The 17,366-nt window shown below is 41.2% G+C and overlaps 1 protein-coding gene across 2 annotated transcripts in view; it reads right to left on the bottom strand.

Moving 5' to 3' along the window:
• Positions 1-17,366, bottom strand: part of ASH1L (ASH1 like histone lysine methyltransferase) — a 3,741,676-nt gene that overhangs the window by 447,947 nt on the left and 3,276,363 nt on the right. For both annotated transcript variants that reach the window (XM_044080164.1, XM_044080163.1), the window contains exon 25: positions 7,564-7,736. In XM_044080164.1, coding sequence (XP_043936099.1) covers positions 7,564-7,736 — 173 coding nt within the window. The remainder of the gene's footprint in view (positions 1-7,563; positions 7,737-17,366) is intronic.

Raw genomic sequence — 17,366 nt, 5'->3', positions numbered from 1 at the left:
ATCTGGAAGCCATGCGTAATGAACATTGCAATAATCCATCCAGGAATAGAAAACTACATACACCATTACAGGGAGATGAGTCAACAGGATAAGATGCATTACAAAGTACAGTTGTGTACACTTACCATAAATGTAGATGTTTGAGTGTGTTCACTGCTGCAGTCATAACCTTTGGGTAATCTGCTGGCAGGTTGCCCTCAGTCAGCCTGAATAACAAAGTCTTGGGTCCTGTGTCAGCTGCTGTCTCCTCTTCCATGACGTCAGGTCGCCAGGGGTACAAAACATGCAGCCGACGCCATTTTAATCAGTTTTTCTTGCCTCAAATGTCAGGTGCCCCCCAAATGGGGAGCAAAAATATATATAAATAAACTGTAAATATATAAATGCACTTTACAAACATAAAATTTACCTTCAACTAAAAGCAAATACACCACAAAGGCTTTTGAGTATACTGAAGGAAAGAAAAGGTATAGAATGGGGGATGGCAGGTGGGTAACCTGGACAGCAACAGTGAATACTCGAACATCTACATTTATGGTAAGTGTACACAACTGTACTATGTTCTTCGTGTTTCACTGTTGCAGTCATTGCATTTGGGTAGAATCCCAAAGCAATGGATGGGAGGATGGAACTAAACAGCATTAGGAGCAGCTATAAGGCCATGCAGGACTGCAGTGGCAAAGCCTGCCTTAGATTTAGAGAAGAGAGGTAAATGATAATGCTTTGTGAACGTATGAACAGAGGTCCAAGTTGCAGCCTCTAGAATGTCTTTGGTTGGAACCCCTCTGAGAAAAGCTGCTGAAGTAGAGGCAGCCCTGGTGGAATGGGACCTGATCCCCTTGGGCATAGGTTTACCATGGTGCAAATAGCAGAAATGAATGCAGTGGCTTATCCATTTAGAAATAGTCTGCTTAGATATAGCCTTCCCCTCTGATCATGCAGCAAATGCTACCAGTAGTTGCTCAGACTTTCTTAGAGATTTTGTCCTGTTTAAGTAGAATCTTAGTTGTCTGTGTACATCCAATGAATGCAAAATCCACTCCCCCTTGTTCTGCGGATTTGGGAAAAAAGTTGGCAGGTGAATGGTCTGGTTAAGAGCCACACTGGATACCACTTTAAGCATTAAGGAAGGGTTGGTCCTGAGGGTCACCCTGTCCGGGTAGAATAGAATGAAAGGCTCCACTGCCATGAGGGCCTGTAGTTCCGAAACCCTTCTAGCTGAAGTAACTGCCAAAAGAAAAACTGTCTTCCAAGATAGAAATTTTATATCAGCAGTAGCTGCTGGTTCAAAAGGAGGCAGGGTGAGTTTTATCAGCACAAAATTGAGGTCCTATGCAGGAGTTTGTGCTCTCCTGGGAGGCCTTAAATTTTTGGCCCCACTGAGATACTGTTTTAGAAGTAGTTGAGAAAAGAGGGAAGAGTCTGTGTTGTAATGAGCCAAAATGGCAGAAGCATGGATTTTTATAGAAGAAAAAGATAGGCCCTTGTCAAGCATCTCAGTTAAGTATTGTAAAATCTGAGGAATATTAGGCCTTGCTGTGTCCATTCCTTGTGCTTGGTTCCAAGCACAGAATCTCTTCCATTTATCAGCATAACATTTTCTACTACTAGGCCTTCTGGCTTCCAAGATGACATCCAGCACAGGTTTACTGAGAGGTGTGTTTTGAATAATTAGTTGAGTAGCCCACGCTGCAAGAATCAGAGTTTGTAGCTGTGTGTGCAGAATTTAATAGTTCTGCTGAGACAGTAGAGAAGTACCACGGAGGAAGATGTGACATATTCCTTAGAAGCGGGTACCAGTGTTGGCTAGGCCAGTCCGGGACAATTAGAATCATTTTTGGTTAGTAAGACCATGGAGAGTAGAGGCAGAGGGGGAAAGGCATAGACTGATACGTTTTTCCAGCTGAAGGAGAGTGCATCCACTTTCCATGCATTTTTGTGATGAGTTCTTGTGCAGAATTTGTCCAACTGATGGTTTTGGGGAGGCAAATAGATCTATGTCTGGGCTTCCCCATTTCTGTGTTAACATGCTGAAGATTTGTGGATCCAGTTTCCAATTGTGCGGGTCCATAGGATTTCTGCTTAGGTCGTCTGCCAGAGTGTTTTGCTTCCTGGCAGGAATTGAGCTTGAAGATGTATTTGGTAAGTCAAGGCTGTGTTCCACAACGCCATGGCTAGTCTGCAAAGGGGGTATGAATGAGTACCCCCCTGCTTGTTTATGTACCACATAACTTTATCAGTAGCTGTCCTGGATGAAGTAAGTCCTTGAAGGCTGTCAGAGCATTCTTAACAGCTAACATTTCTTTCTGGTTGATATGCAGATGCATTTGGTTCGGGCTCCATTTGCCCTGAATGCATCTCCCTGCCAGGAGGGCCCCCCCAAGCATAGCCTGATGCATCTGTAGTTAGGGTTTGGGTGGAAGGGGGTAGCGTGAATGACAGTCCTTTGTTTTGGTGCCATGTCTTTGCCCACTGAAGAAACTCCTGTTGTAGGCAGGGAATGAGAGGAATCATTGTTTCCAGGCTGTGACAATGCTGACTCCATAAACTTTTTAGATACCACTGAAGTTTCCTCATATGCAGTCTCACATATGGAATTAGAAGAATGCATGATGCCATGAAGCCCAAAGCCTGCAGAATTTGTCTTGCAGATAACTGGGATTTTGTTGCCATTTGATTGAAGTATGCTGTCAATTGTATTTGCTTGTCTGGCGTGAGGTAAGCCATCTGGGCAGTTGTATTCAAGCTTGCACCCAGGAATGTAACTATTTGAGAGGGTACCAGTTGTGATTTCTTTTCGTTTATGGTGTACCCTAGGCATGTTAGAAGCCTTTTTACAAATGGCAGATGTTGATGAAGAGTGTCCTTGTCCTCTGCCTGAATGAGACGATCATCCAGATATGGATAAATTTGAATGTTTCTTTGTCTGCAGAATGCAATTACTGGTGCCAGGCACTTTGTAAAGACCCTGGGCACAGTAGGTAAGCCAAAAGGCAGTGCAGAGAATAGGTAATGCAAATAACCTGCTTTGAAGTGGAGGTATCTTCTGCAAGATTCGCTTATTGGGATATGCAGGTATGCCTCTTTTAAGTTTAGAGTTACTAACCAAGCATTTTTGCCTAGCATAGGCAGTAGCTGTTGCAGTCAACATTTTGAATTCTGTAATATCCAGGAACATGTTCAGAATCTAAGTCCAGTACTGGACGCCATGGATTGTCATTTCTGGGTACCAGGAACAGTCCTGAATAAAATCCTTGTCCTTTTTGCTTTTATGGTACCGGTTGAATATCCCCCATATCCATGAGGGACATGACTTGTTTCTGGGCCTCTGCCCACTGATTTTGTGGCAGATCCGGCCATCTGTTTGGAATTGGCAAAGTATGGAAATGGAATCTGTACCCCTGGGATACTATGTTTAATACCCACTTGTCCTGGGTTATTAGCTGCCAATTTTGAGAATGAAGTGCTAGTTTCACCCCCAAGGGGGCTGCCAAAAGATAAGTGCTTGGAGATGGTTGAGGGAAGTCATCAAGACTGCTTACTGTAGGGTTGTGCTTTGTTACCTCCAGATTTGGAGGTGAAGGCACCCCATTGCTTTGACCTGTAAGATCCCTGTGATTGATATCTGGTGCCTTTTGAGTGCCTGGATTTGCCTTGAGTGGCTCTGTTGGACACAAGAAAGGACCAAATTTTAGTAGGCCAGTGCCTACTGAACCTGGGTGGCTGCACTTGTAAGAAATCTTTTACAGTTTGCATAGATTTAGCTTTGTCTTCCATTTTCTTTAATACCTCTTCTAACTTATTACCAAACAAAGTATCATGCAGCAAAGGAGCATCCAACAATTTAACATGATCAGGCAGATTTTGCTCCTTGAGTCAGGCATGCCTTCTTATCACAGATCCAGTAATGGTGGCCCTACAAGAGGCCTCCAAGGAATCAAAACCACACTGCAAAGTATGCTTTCCAACCTGTTCTGCTGAAGACAATAAATCCTGTAACTCTTTATTTTCCACACAATCAGAAATCAACATCTTTTTCTGTTTCAGTAAGTCCATAACATGCTGTTGATATTTCAGCATATGAAACTGGCAGTTTAAAGCCCTGATTGCCAGGGTTGCAGACGTATAAACCTTATTACCTCATTTATCCAGCGTCCTGGAATCTCTATCAGAAGGGGTAGGATTTTTGGCTGTAGAAGCCTTTACACCCTTGGGACCCTGAGAAATAGTCTCAGAATCAGCAGCAGGATTTTTGAAAATAAATTTGTGGGAGTCAGGAACCCTGCAATATCTGTCTGGCTTACTAGGAGCCGGAGGCAGGGAATCAGGAGTCATGATTGATTCCGAGAACACATCATCAACAATGTCTAAAACTGGAGGTATTGTCACACGCCTCTGTTGAGGAAGAAGGAGAAAATCCCTAAGCCTCTTCTTTTTTGATTCAGAGAAGTCCTGACTCTCCCAGTGAAAATGTTCCCTTAAGGTATGCAAAGTCTCTCCAAAAGAGTAATCCTCAGGAGGGGATGCAGATGGAATGAATTCCTCTGCATCAGAATCCTCATAAGGTGGGATAGAAAATTCTTGATCAGAAGAAATGGAAACCTGATCTGAAGATTCATAATTGGGTTGGGAACCCCTGATCAAGGTAATCAAATCCTCAGCCATTTTGATCATTTGTTTTTTAGGCATAGGGGCCTGAGCACGTGGCTTAGGAGTCAGTTTTTTAGACATAGAAGTTGTTTTTGACCTTGTTTTTGTTGATGGCGTCGGTTTAATATAAAAATGTTGAGGCCTGAAAACACCCTCAGGAGCTGGTGCCTGCTCAGCGGCTCCGGACCCATCCAAGGGAGAGACATCTGCAGGTTCAATACTTTGCGAATCTCGCGGCATTCCAGACTCTGAATGGGTCTCGGTAGAGGCCTGAGACTCAAAAGTAGCGGGTATCAGGGGCTGCGAAAGCGCCTCACTGAGTACTGGCGAACCAGCGACTGGCTTAGAAGAAGCTTTGACGGTCTGTGTCTGTCTTTTTCCTTGTGTTTTTTGTGTACTCCGGTAGTCAGATTGCTAACCGACGACATTTCAGGGTAGTTAAATCTAGAGCCAAAATATTTGGAAGCAAAAATATACCCACGCTTAATAGTGCGTTGATTAAATTTAGCACAAAACCGACAGCAAGGCACATTGTGATTAGGGCCTAGGCAAGGAATACAGTACAAATGAAAATCCTTATGAAGTATTTGCTTCCCACAAGTAATGTAATTATTAACTTTTACTAACATCGGTAAGGAGCAAGAAAAAGTTTCCCCAACAGGGTACTTAGCTTTAGTTTGAAAACTTCGGTTCTGAAACTTGAAAACGAAAATTTTAGGAGTCGGCTGACCGGCACTTGCAAACTGCTTCTGCTTCGGGCACCGTGCAGCAAGAAAGACGGATTAAAATGGCATCGGCTGCATATTTTATAGCCCTGATGGCCTGACATCATGGAAGAGGAGACAGCAACTGACGCAGGACCCAAGACTTTGTTATTCAGGCTGACTGAGGGCAACCTGCCAGCAGATTACCCAAATGTAATGACTGCAACAGTGAAACACAGAGAACATTGGTGATGTTCCTAAGCTGGAAACAAGATGATACAATGATAGCCAAAGTCTGGTCCTTGAAAGTTAGCTTGTCATCAGTGATAACCTCTAAATCACATACCTTCAACATGAACTGCAGCTCGTCTCTGCAACAGGTAATATTAAGAGACAAGACCAGCGGAAAAAAGGTCAATCTAACTTGTATGAATGACTACTGCTACCATTTTGGATGCATTCAATGTCAGAAGACATGACCATCAAATATGGATGTCTTTTCAGGTTGTTAGCAAAGTGGTTAAGAGCAGACACAGATTTCTTAGGGAAAGGGTGATATAGCTGTGTACTGCCAACATAAGAATTACACTGTACGCCTCTTGAAACTATAGTATCTCTACAAGGCAACATGTATACAAGTACACAAGACAGGACAAAGTTTGGAACCTTGTAGTAAGCCACAAGTAAGAGATTAGGAATAACAGGACTTCATAATGCAAAGGAATTCCTTTGTAAATGCCACAGAATCCTCATCAATCCTAAAATTAAAGTCAACCAGGACTACTCACCTAGAGGATCCAGGCAGTGCAGAAACAAGTAAGCCAATCAACTCATGAAGAAAAACTCTCAAAATATTAGGTGGACAAGATGACTAAGCACCCAGTTTGCCTGTGTAACGAAGACATATTCAAATTTACTGGTATAGCAAATTTAGAGATTTTTTTTTGGCTGAATGGACAATAGCAACCTACGCCTACAATCATTCCAATTTAACAATGAATGCTAAGCAACAGAGAACCAGGAGACACCAGGGACACAAGAATGGGACCAAATGTGCTATACAACAAGGTCTCAGTAGTAAAATCCAGATCCACATTTTGCAATAGGACTAACAAGATACCTTAAAGTGCCCAAGTAGGTACTTCAGTTGAGTAGGACCCACCGACCTGTCCCAGGTAGTGTGAAGGAGCCATGCCCAGTCTTATCCAAGTACAGATAACTGGCCTGGACAACTCACGGATAATGAACAGAGAAGTTAAAACCAACAACTCAAAGAACATTACAGAATAAAATTAGTGATGTCTACTAGCTACGAATGAAAAGAGATCAGGCATTTCCCAATAAGCTCCAATGATAAAACTTCAAAGTCTTCTGAGTTTAATAGCTTTACTGAATGACTCACTACTCTTAAGCTTCAATATTATATTCAGGTTGCAAACAAAAAGTACTGCATGTGGAAATCTTCAAAAGCTATTTGTCTACCCGAAGAAGATTAACTGATTTTAAGTGGAAGGTGTACCATTACAGGAGGATGTCACAGGATTGATGTCTTCCTCAGAATTTTCAACATATATGTACAAATTAAGGTATCTACATGACTGACTACAGATAAATTGCTTAGAAACAGCAAAGCACTTTTGTCTTTTGAGAAAGTACATTGAAGAAGGTGCATATTACTTTTATTTCCCAGAAACTCATGCAAACACATATCGGTACTATTCCTACTACATGATCAGCATTAGCCTCTACTGTGAATAAAATAACTAAAGGAAGATGGCCGGACCAATGTGGTTCAGCTGCTGACTAAAACCAAATGTTATACTTTATTATTTTAGTGACAAGCCCCAATGCAAGATCTTACCAGCCTCTCTGTTCTCCATAATCAGAAAGCCCATGGACAAGTATTTACATCACCAATTACTTGCCAGAAGAAAATGTATATCAACAACAGTATTAACAGTTAGAAGAACACATTATACAGTCCAGCTGCAAGGCAGATAATCACCTACAATACATTACCACCAGCACTTACAACAGTTCTTGCCAGCATGAGCAGCCCATGAGACCTTATTACTTAATACAATGGAGAATTTAAAGAGAATGCCATTGAAAATTGTCATTTAGTTGCAGGACTACCTTTATTTATACATTCTTAGAAAAAAAAATAACTATAATCAAACCATACACTAAAATGTCTACAATGTCTTACCTTTGCAATATGTATACAGGTCAAGCACACAACAGGTTCCCACTACAGCTTCTAGGGGGATTATTTCATAAAGCGGTACTCTGAACAGTTCATTGTGGTAAAACTTCCTTGAAGGGGAGTGATGCGTTTCATGAGGGCGAAAGTAATGGTGACCAAATGCAAATCGTTCTCCTCTGTTGGAAAAATATAAATTAATAGTAACTGTTGCCCTTAACATATATTACTAAGCCAATAAAGGAGTGTGCATACAACTTTACCTGGGAATATAACCACACTCAAACAGTTATGTCATCACTATTACATGCAAAATTAATTGATCATTTATTCCACCCTCGCAAGAATTAATCAGTTTCAGTACTACAAAACAATACCAATTCTAATTTTACAGACCTTCTAGGCTTTCTACTGCTAGCACTTTAAATTACCCCCCCCCCACTCAACTTTTCAAAAAAATGCCCCTTCTTACCCCTTACACTTTAATACTCTACCAAATAACACCCCAGATGCTTTTTGCTTCAAGTAAGGCCACATTTAGACTCTGAAACATTCCCTTGTAATTAAAACTTTTCATCCAATTCTGTCAATTTAGAGCTGTTGTTTCTATATGAAGGAATAAGGATCTGTTTTTACAAACATATATAGTGCGTTTGTGTTTGTTAAAAACAAAAGTGAGGGTTACAGTGAACTGAAGGGTTTACAAAAATGTGACAGGAGTTCAAAAACAGGTGTAAAACTTCAACTTTATAAAAGTCCTGTCTTTCAAGTCTTAAAAAGTATGCATAAGATGGTAATTCTTTGTATCATGCATTATAAGTGATTGTAACAATAAAATGACAGCATGGCTGTACTATCAGCTATAACATGGAATGTGAATGGCCCTACAAGGCTAAGAAAAAAAGTACAGTTTTGTACCTACCATAAATGTAGATGTTCGAAGATCCACATTGCTGCAGTCCTAACACTTGGGTAGTCCGCTGTCCCTCGGTCGGCCCGAATATCAGAGTATAAGGCTGACGTCAGTCAAGGCGCATTTGACTGACATCAGAACGTCAGGGTACAAATGCGCATTACCGACGTCATATCCTCAGTCTTTTCTTGCCCCAGATGTCAGAAGACCCTAACAAGAAAGGTCAAAAACCCAAATACAACAAACAAACAACCAACCACCCTGGCACTAACAATATGTACAATATACACAATATTTACAATCCAACCCACACAACCGCCTCTAACTACAGAGGGGAAGGAGGGAGGGTAAATTGGACTGCAGCAATGTGGATCTTCGAACATCTACATTTATGGTAGGTACAAAACTGTACTATGTTCTTCATCTCACATTGCTGCAGTCCTAACACTTGGGTAGAATCCCAAAGCAGAGGTAAGGGAGGATGGCTAAACTATAATGAAGCAGGCGCTGCCAAAAACCCCTGCAAAACAGCAGTGGCAAAACCAGCCCTGGATTTAGAGTACAGTGGAAGGTGGTAATGCCTAGAGAAAGTATGCACTGAACTCCAAGTAGCTGCCTCCAAAATATCCTTAGTTGCCACCCCTCAAAAAGCTGTTGAAGTGGCAGTAGCCCTAGTGGAATGAGGCCTAATCCCAGCTGGAATCTCTTTGCCATGATGGGAATAACAGAAAGCAATGCAAAACCCAATCCACTTAGAAATAGTTTGTTTTGACACGGGCTTGCCCTGAGAACACAAAGCAAAAGAAACTAATAACTGCTGAGATTGCCTGAACCCTTTAGTTCTGTCCAAATAATATCGCAACTGCCTGTGTACATCTAAAGTGTGCAAAATCTTTTCCCCTTTATTTTGGGGATTTGCATAAAAAGTAGGCAAATGAATAGTTTGGTTTAAAGCCACACTAGAAACCACTTTAGGCATAAAGGAAGGATTAGTACGTAAAGATACCCTATCCTTATGAAAAATTAAGAAAGGCTCAACTGCCATAAGGGCCTGCAATTCAGAAACCCTTCTTGCAGAGGTAATGGCCAACAAAAAAGCAGTCTTCCATGACAAATATTTCAACTCAGCAGTAGCTGCAGGCTCAAAAGGTTGTAGAGTGAGTTTCTCCAACACAAAATTGAGATCCCAAGCAGGAGTAGGAGCTCTTCGTGGGGGTCTTATATTCTTTGCCCCTCTAAGAAATTGCTTGAACAAAGGATGAGAAAACAATGGTGGGTCACAGTCGTAGTGAGCTGAAATTGCTGCAGCATGAATCTTAATAGAAGAGAAGGACAAACCTTTGTCCAAATAACTCAGTAAGATATTGAAGAGCCACACTTAAATTAGGCTCAGAAACATCCAAATCCTTTGCTGCACTCCAAAACAAAAATCTCTTCCATTTATCTGCGTACACTTTCCTTGTACTAGGCCTTCTAGCTTCCAAAATCACATTCAAAACTTGTTGTGGAAGATGAGACCTTCTATGGTTCAAAACAGAATATGCCAGGCTGTTAGGTGAAGAGAGTGAAGTTTGACATTGAGCAAATGACTGTCCTCCTGGGACAACAGGTGTGGAATCAAAGGCAAAGGCCATGGAGGCTTCCGTACTAGACTTCTCAGTAATGGGTACCAATGCTGTTGAGGCCAATCTGGAGCTATCAAAATCATCCTTGGCTTGTCCTGTCTGACCTTCAGAAGTACCTTTGGGAGGAGAGGCAGAGGTGGAAAGGCATATACATGAAGATTTTTCCAACTGAAAGAAAGAGCATCCACTTTCCAAGCTGTGGGATGAAACCTTTTCGTGCAAAACTTTGGCAGCTGGTGGTTTAGTGGAGAAGCGAACAGATCTATGTCTGGAGTTCCCCATGACACTGTCAATTTCTGAAATACATGATCCAGTTTCCACTCATGGGGATCCATGATTTGTCTGCTTAACACATCTGCTAAGGAGTTCTGTGCTCCCGGCAGAAACCTTGCCTGAAGATTTAGTTGTAAACTGAGAGCAGTCTCCCACAAAATCATTGCTTGCCTGCACAGAGGATAAGAATGTGTTCCCCCCTGCTTGTTGATGTACCACATGACAGTTGTGTTGTCTGTTAGAATCAACACCTGCCCTGGAAGAAGTAAATCCTTGAAAGCTATTAATGCAAACTGGACTGCTAACATCTCCTTCAAGTTGATATGTAGATGCTGTAGTCTGACAGGCCACTTGTCTTGTATCCACTTTCCATTTAGATGAGCTCCCCAAGCTTTGTCTGAGGCATCTGTCGTTAAAATCTGACTCGCCTCTGGCCGGGTCACAGAGAGTCCCTTGTTTAGGTGACATTCCTGAGCCCACCACAAAAATTCCTTTTGAATGCAAGGTATTATTTGAATGACAGTGTCCAGATCCTGGCAGTGCTGTGTCCATACATTTTTGAGATACCATTGTAGCTTCCTCATATGCAGTTTGGCATTGGGAAGCACCAGAATACAAGATGCCATGAACCCTAAGGCTTGAAGGACTGTCCTTGCAGCCAGCCCGGACTGAAGAGATAGTTGATGGAAGTAAAGGGAAAGATTCCTTTGTTTGTCCGGGGTTAAAAAGGCCATCTGGGATGCTGTATTCAGTCTTACACCCAGAAAGCACATGTCTTGAGAGGGTACTAGACTGGACTTTATTTCGTTCACAGAATACCCCAGGCATCTTAGCACTGCTATCACATAATCCAAATGATGAAGAAGCTCGTCCCTTCCTAGAGCCAGAATCAGGGAATCGTCCAAATAAGGATAGATTTGTATCCCTTTTAGCCTGAAGAAAGCTATCACTGGAGCCAGAACTTTCGTGAATACTCTGGGCGCAGTAGATAAGCCAAAGGGCAATGCAGAGAACTGATAGTGAGAAGTCCCAGTCCGAAAACGCAGATACTTCCTGCAACTTAGTCTGATAGGAACATGAAGGTAAGCCTCCTTGAGATCTAAAGTTACCATCCAGTGATCCTTGCCCAGTAGAGGTAAAAGCTGTTGTAACGTCAACATTTTGAACTTGGGAATGTCCAGATAAGTGTTGAGGATAGATAAATCCAAAATTGGTCTCCACGTGTTCCCCTTTTTTGGTACTAGGAACAGGAGAGAATAAAATCCTAGGCCCCTTTCTGGTATAGGAACCGGCTGTATGGCCCCTATTTGGAGTAACAGAGAAATTTGCTTGTGAGCCTCTTTTCTTTGTTGAGGAGGAATGTCTGGCATGCCTTTGAAAGGAAGCAAGGTATGGAAATAAAACCTGTAACCGTGGTGTATGATATCCAATACCCATCTGTCTTGGGTAATTATACTCCAATTTTCTTTGAAAAGTGCCAACCTTCCTCCCAAAGGTGCTGCCAGGCAAGAAGGTTCTGGCAGCTGAAAAGGTAGGTCATTGGGTCTGTTTACGAAAGGACTGACCCCTGCCCTCACCCGAAGACTGTGCAGGAGAACTCCCTGTTCTAGGCCTGAAAGAGCCCTGACCTCTGCCCCTGCCACGTCTAGATCTACCCCTAGACTGGGAATCATAAGAAGGATACGTCCACCCCTTAGTAGGCCAATTTCTACTAAACTTTGGAGGCTGAACCTGCAAAAAATCTTTAACAGTCTGCATAGACTTAGCCTCGTCTTCCATTTTCTTTAAAACTGCTTCAACAGGAGAACCAAACAAGACATCAGATTGTAAAGGAGCATCCAAAATCCTCGTTTTAACATGGTCAGATAAATTTTGATCCCTCAGCCAGGCGTGCCTGCGAAGAACTGACCCAGTGGCAGCCACCCTAGACGAGGCCTGTACAGCATCAAAACCACATTGCAAAGAATGCTTACCCACCTGTTCAGAAACATGCACTAAATCTTGTAACTCTTTACAATCAATACCTTCCGCCAGAGCATCAACCTTAGACTTCAATTGTGAAAGGAGATAATTCTGATATTTCAACATGTGAAACTGGCAATTCAAAGCTCTCATGGCAAGAGTGGAAGAAGTATAAACTTTCTTTCCCCATCTATCCAAGGCCCTAGCCTCTTTATCTGCAGGAACCGGATTCTTGACAACAGAAGCCTTAACACCCTTAGGCCCCTGGCTAACAGTTTCTGGGTCTGCCCTAGGACTCTTAAAAAGATACTTATGAGCTTCAGGCACCCTATAATACCTATCTGGTTTAACAGGCGCAGGAGGAAAAGAATCAGGATTAAGAGAAGCCTCTGCAAACACATCTTCCACCACATTCAGAACAGGAGGTATAGCCAAAGGCCTATGCTGGGGTAAAAACAAAAATTCCCTAAGCCTTTTCCTGGAATCAGAGAAGTCCTGGCCTTCCCATTTAAAATGCTCCCTCATGGAATGAAGAGTCTCTGAAAAAGAAAAATCCTCAGGAGGAGAAGCAGAAGGAGTAGAATCATCCACATCAGAATCCGAATAATGAGAATACTCCTGCAAGTCTTCAGCCGAAGACTCAGACACATCCGAAGCCTGCTCATAATCCCCCAACACTGGATCCATCCTAGGCCTCTTATCAGGAGGGGGCATAGAGCCTCTAATTAAAGTAATTAAATCTTCTGCCATTTTGAGCATGTGCTTCTTGGGCACAGAACCTGAAGAACTAGGAGTGACACCCACAGAAGCTAAACTAGACCTACCTCTAGGAGAAGCCTTGGAAACAGAAAGAGAGGGCCTAGACACCTTAGGAAGGGAGGGGAGTACAGTTATCTGAGAAGCCCCTGCAGCCTGACCTGCCTCCTGGGAGGCCACATCCTGTAAAATCAAAGTTTCTCCCTGGGACTCCAGAGAGGCCTCCGTCGGAACCACCGGTTCCACTGACGTCCCTAAAGAACCGGCGTCCGGTTCGGACTCCTCTAACCTAGGTTTGACTGTCTTGTCTTTGCGCTTCTTTGAGGAAGTCGGCGTCGGAGCATCCGACGGCATATTGTAATTGCACCGCTTCCCAAAGACCAACCTGGCACAATCTAACCTTCGCTTAATAGTGCGTTTATTGAACCTAGCACAAAAGCGACACCCAACAACGTCGTGCTCAGGTCCCAAACAAGGTATACACAAATTATGGTAACCCTATGCGGTATCTGTTTCCCACAAGAAATACAGTTATTCACTTTTTCTGACATCCGGTAAACCACTGAGGCAAGAAAAAAACAAAATATTCCCCAACGGGGTACTTAACCAACTCTGACTTCGGTCTGAAACTCCGAATTCGAACAATTTCAGAACGCCGAACGGCACTTGCAACACTGCTTCTGCATCGGACCATGCGGCAAAAAAGACTGAGGATATGACGTCGGTCATGCGCATTTGTACCCTGACGTTCTGATGTCAGTCAAATGCGCCTTGACCGACGTCAGCCTTATACTCTGATATTCGGGCCGACCGAGGGACAGCGGACTACCCAAGTGTTAGGACTGCAGCAATGTGAGATGAAGAACATCAGTGTGTAATGAGCTATATTACGAAATGTAGGGTGTAAATTGCTATGCTACGGGAAATACATTTTGATAGAAATGAACACAGGTTTAATATTTAAGAGGAGTTCAGTGTGTATATTCAGAACAATAGCAAGGATAAAGGAAAAGGGATATTATACTGATAGAAACAAAGGTTTCAACTGTGAAAGAAGAGGGTAAAAAGGCATTAATAAAAGAGCTGTGACAGTCAATAAATATTGCCAGGTGAAAGAGGTTTACCTTAGCATGTACCTACATTCCACCCAAGACTGCAGTCATGGTGATTAGGAGGAACACTGATTTACACTTCTCAAAAACTGATATTCCTTTTTTTATATGAAATCTTGAAATTTTATCTGTGATTTTGAACTTAAGACTCCCAGTTCTCATCATGCTCTCATTATGATTTTCTACTGCATCTATGTATAGGCAAAATTAAAGCTGATTCTGTGTAAACAAAGTAATCTGAAAGTGTTTTAAGTATTAAATATGAGAATACAGTGAATGAATGCTTTGTCTTAATATGCCAAATTCCACATAAATACCATGATTTCTCAATACTCGAGATTATACATGCTAAAAATGTGCAAATTTCTTTAGCAAGAGATTCAGTGGTTTAAGTATGTATATAACTTTTATATGCAAATAATAAGCATCATGATTTGCTTTATGCTTTTTATATCTTACTGCACCATTATATTTACTACTCTATATGTCTAATACTTGTGAAGCTTTTCTCCCCAGGCCTCTGCTGAAAATGGTCTTGGCTCAGTCAGATTAACCCGGTCAATAAATGTCAAATAAATAAACAACAAAATAGTAATTAAATAAAATGTATAAATATGATAAAAAGGAAAAAGAAAGAGATATGAGGAAAAAAGTAATAGGAATTATTTGGAGGGATCATCCAGTACTTAAGTATTACAGATGAATGTGACTCCTACGGATCAAGAGGAGGAGACTCCACACAAACTGTAATATCCAAGTTCCATAAGTGTTCTAATTGTTAAGATGGTGTTATGATTTAGGGTAGTGTACTGACTGTTGAGTAATATGCTGTGTTATTCTGAAGAAGTTTCTTTTCAAGAGACAAAAGCGCTCAATAAATGTTTGTGTGGATTGGATCCTGGTCTCCTGCTTCTTGGATAAAACAAGAGGAAGAGCAATTTTTGAGTGCTAAAGAACAAAGAAAAAATAAGGGAGTATTTGGATAATATGCATGAATTTAGAGAGGTTATTGTTAAGCAAATATTTCTGACAACCCAGCAGCACAAAAAGTATTAGCACAACAACACAAGCAACAGAAAATAGAAGAGGATGTTGCCAAGCAAAGGGAGAATATGACTAGAAAAATAACCAGAAACCGTATAGAGGTAACAGAAATATTTCAGAAATTCTATGAAATTTTGTACAGAGCAGAGGAATTGGGAAACAAAGAAAAGATGTAAATGGAAACATTTACTGAAGACTTAAATAAGACAAGGTTGGGGGGAGATGAGGTTCAAGAATTAATAGCCAAAAAGGGAAAGAATGACGTAGAATAATGATGCATAGTCAGTCAACAGAAGTCTTTATAAACAAGTGGTATCCCCGTGGAAATATGGAATTTATGAGGAGAAAAACGGTGATAAAGATCTGGAAGGTTTTGTTCAACAGTCGTTAAAGAGAAGGGACAGTATCAGCATTGTGGAAGAAAGCTGTGGTGGTTGCACTACTCAAAGAGGGCAAAGATCAGACGAGTTTCAATTTTGAACTAGGATTATAAAGCACTTATGTCTATACTGGCTAAACTAAGTAATGACTAAGGTGTTGCTAAAACTGACAGATATGGATCGATGTTGTTTTGTGGTTGGGGTGGTGGGGACAAATGTTTGACAAAATTAACAGAAAGATGAAGATCCAAAGGGAAGTAGAGTACAAGATGATTCCATTACTATTGGTGGGTCTTGAGAAGGCATTTGAAACAGTAAGCCAGGATTTTATGAATAGGGCAATGGCAGCATTTGCATTTCCGGACAGAGTAATGCAATCAATTAGGTAGCTACATGAAGATTAGAGTCAAGAACCAATGTGGGTGAGCTTCACTCTGACAAGCTGAGTTTGAATACAGAAAGCAGGCAGCACTGTCCAGTTTCTCCTTTGTTACTTGCCTTACAATTAGTGCCACTGGCAAATAAAATAAGGCAGACTGTAATTCAAGGGTATAACTGGCATGGTTCTCAAAAACAATTAGCCTTGTATGCAGATTATATTACTTTGTATTTAATAAATCCAATTAAAAGGATATTTCAGCATTGCGGAATATCTAGAGATAGTTTCTGGGCTTTTTTTTCAGGATATAAAATAAATAAGGATAAAATAAAGTCAGTAAACTATGTTTACAGAGATGAATTGGTATAGCAATACCCACTGTGACACTGCCAGCCCAGCTATCTGGAATTTTGTGGATAGTCGTGTGTCATTTGTGAATATTAATATGATTCATATGCTTGTCTTACAAATGTACGAGAAAAAGAAGTTACGTACTCACCATAACATTCCAGCTGCATTGTTGTTTTTCATTTGTCTTCAACCTGTGGGTATAAGTACTGACATTAGTGCTGAGCCGGCCATATCCAAGCTACGGTGCTGAAACTGAGCTCCTCCCCTGTCTATAATGCCCCTCTCTCTTCCATCTCCTCAGACTGAGTACAATGTACAATAACTATAAGAATTAATCAGAAGAGGTTAGACAAGACTGGGAAATAAGAATGGAAAAGCAATGTACAAAGTATAGTTCTGAAATACACAACAAAATCTAGAAGGTTTAGGATTTTTGCAAGAAAGTGTTTGCACAAGTATCTTTATACCCCAAGTAGACGTCAGATATTTTTTGTACAGGAAGACAGCAATTGCTAGAGTTGTGATGTATCTGGGAACATATTTTTTGGGGGAATGTAACAAGCTGACAGACTTTAAAAACTCCCTGCAGGGTACTTTGTCAGAAATGTTGGGAGCAAATAACTAAATTAATGACTCTTTTCAGCTGGTACACAGAAAGTGAAATGCCTAGACACAGAGTAAGGTTCTACTAAGTTTAATGTTGCTGGCTGCCAAAAAGTAATTTACAGGAAATGGAAATCAAAAACAAAACCAACTATAACAGAACTGTTAAATGTTGCAGAGGAGATAAAAGAACAAGAGGTGGGGTCTTTAGAAAAGGGAAGGAGTAATTTCAAAGAAATAAATGGAATATGTAGGGAACAATACACAGAACAGTGTTCATAAGGAGTAATATTTCATGGAAGGGACTTGAACAATCTGTGTAATGTTAAAATGAATAACTGTTAAGACAGAAATCAAATTTATATAACGTACACAGAGGATATATTTGTTGCAATTGTTTATGACTTTTAC

Source organism: Protopterus annectens, chromosome 8.part0, assembly GCF_019279795.1.
Source record: "Protopterus annectens isolate FY-2018-M chromosome 8.part0, PAN1.0, whole genome shotgun sequence".
Taxonomy (NCBI): Eukaryota; Metazoa; Chordata; order Ceratodontiformes; family Protopteridae; genus Protopterus; species Protopterus annectens.
This window is presented reverse-complemented; position numbering and strand designations above follow the sequence as displayed.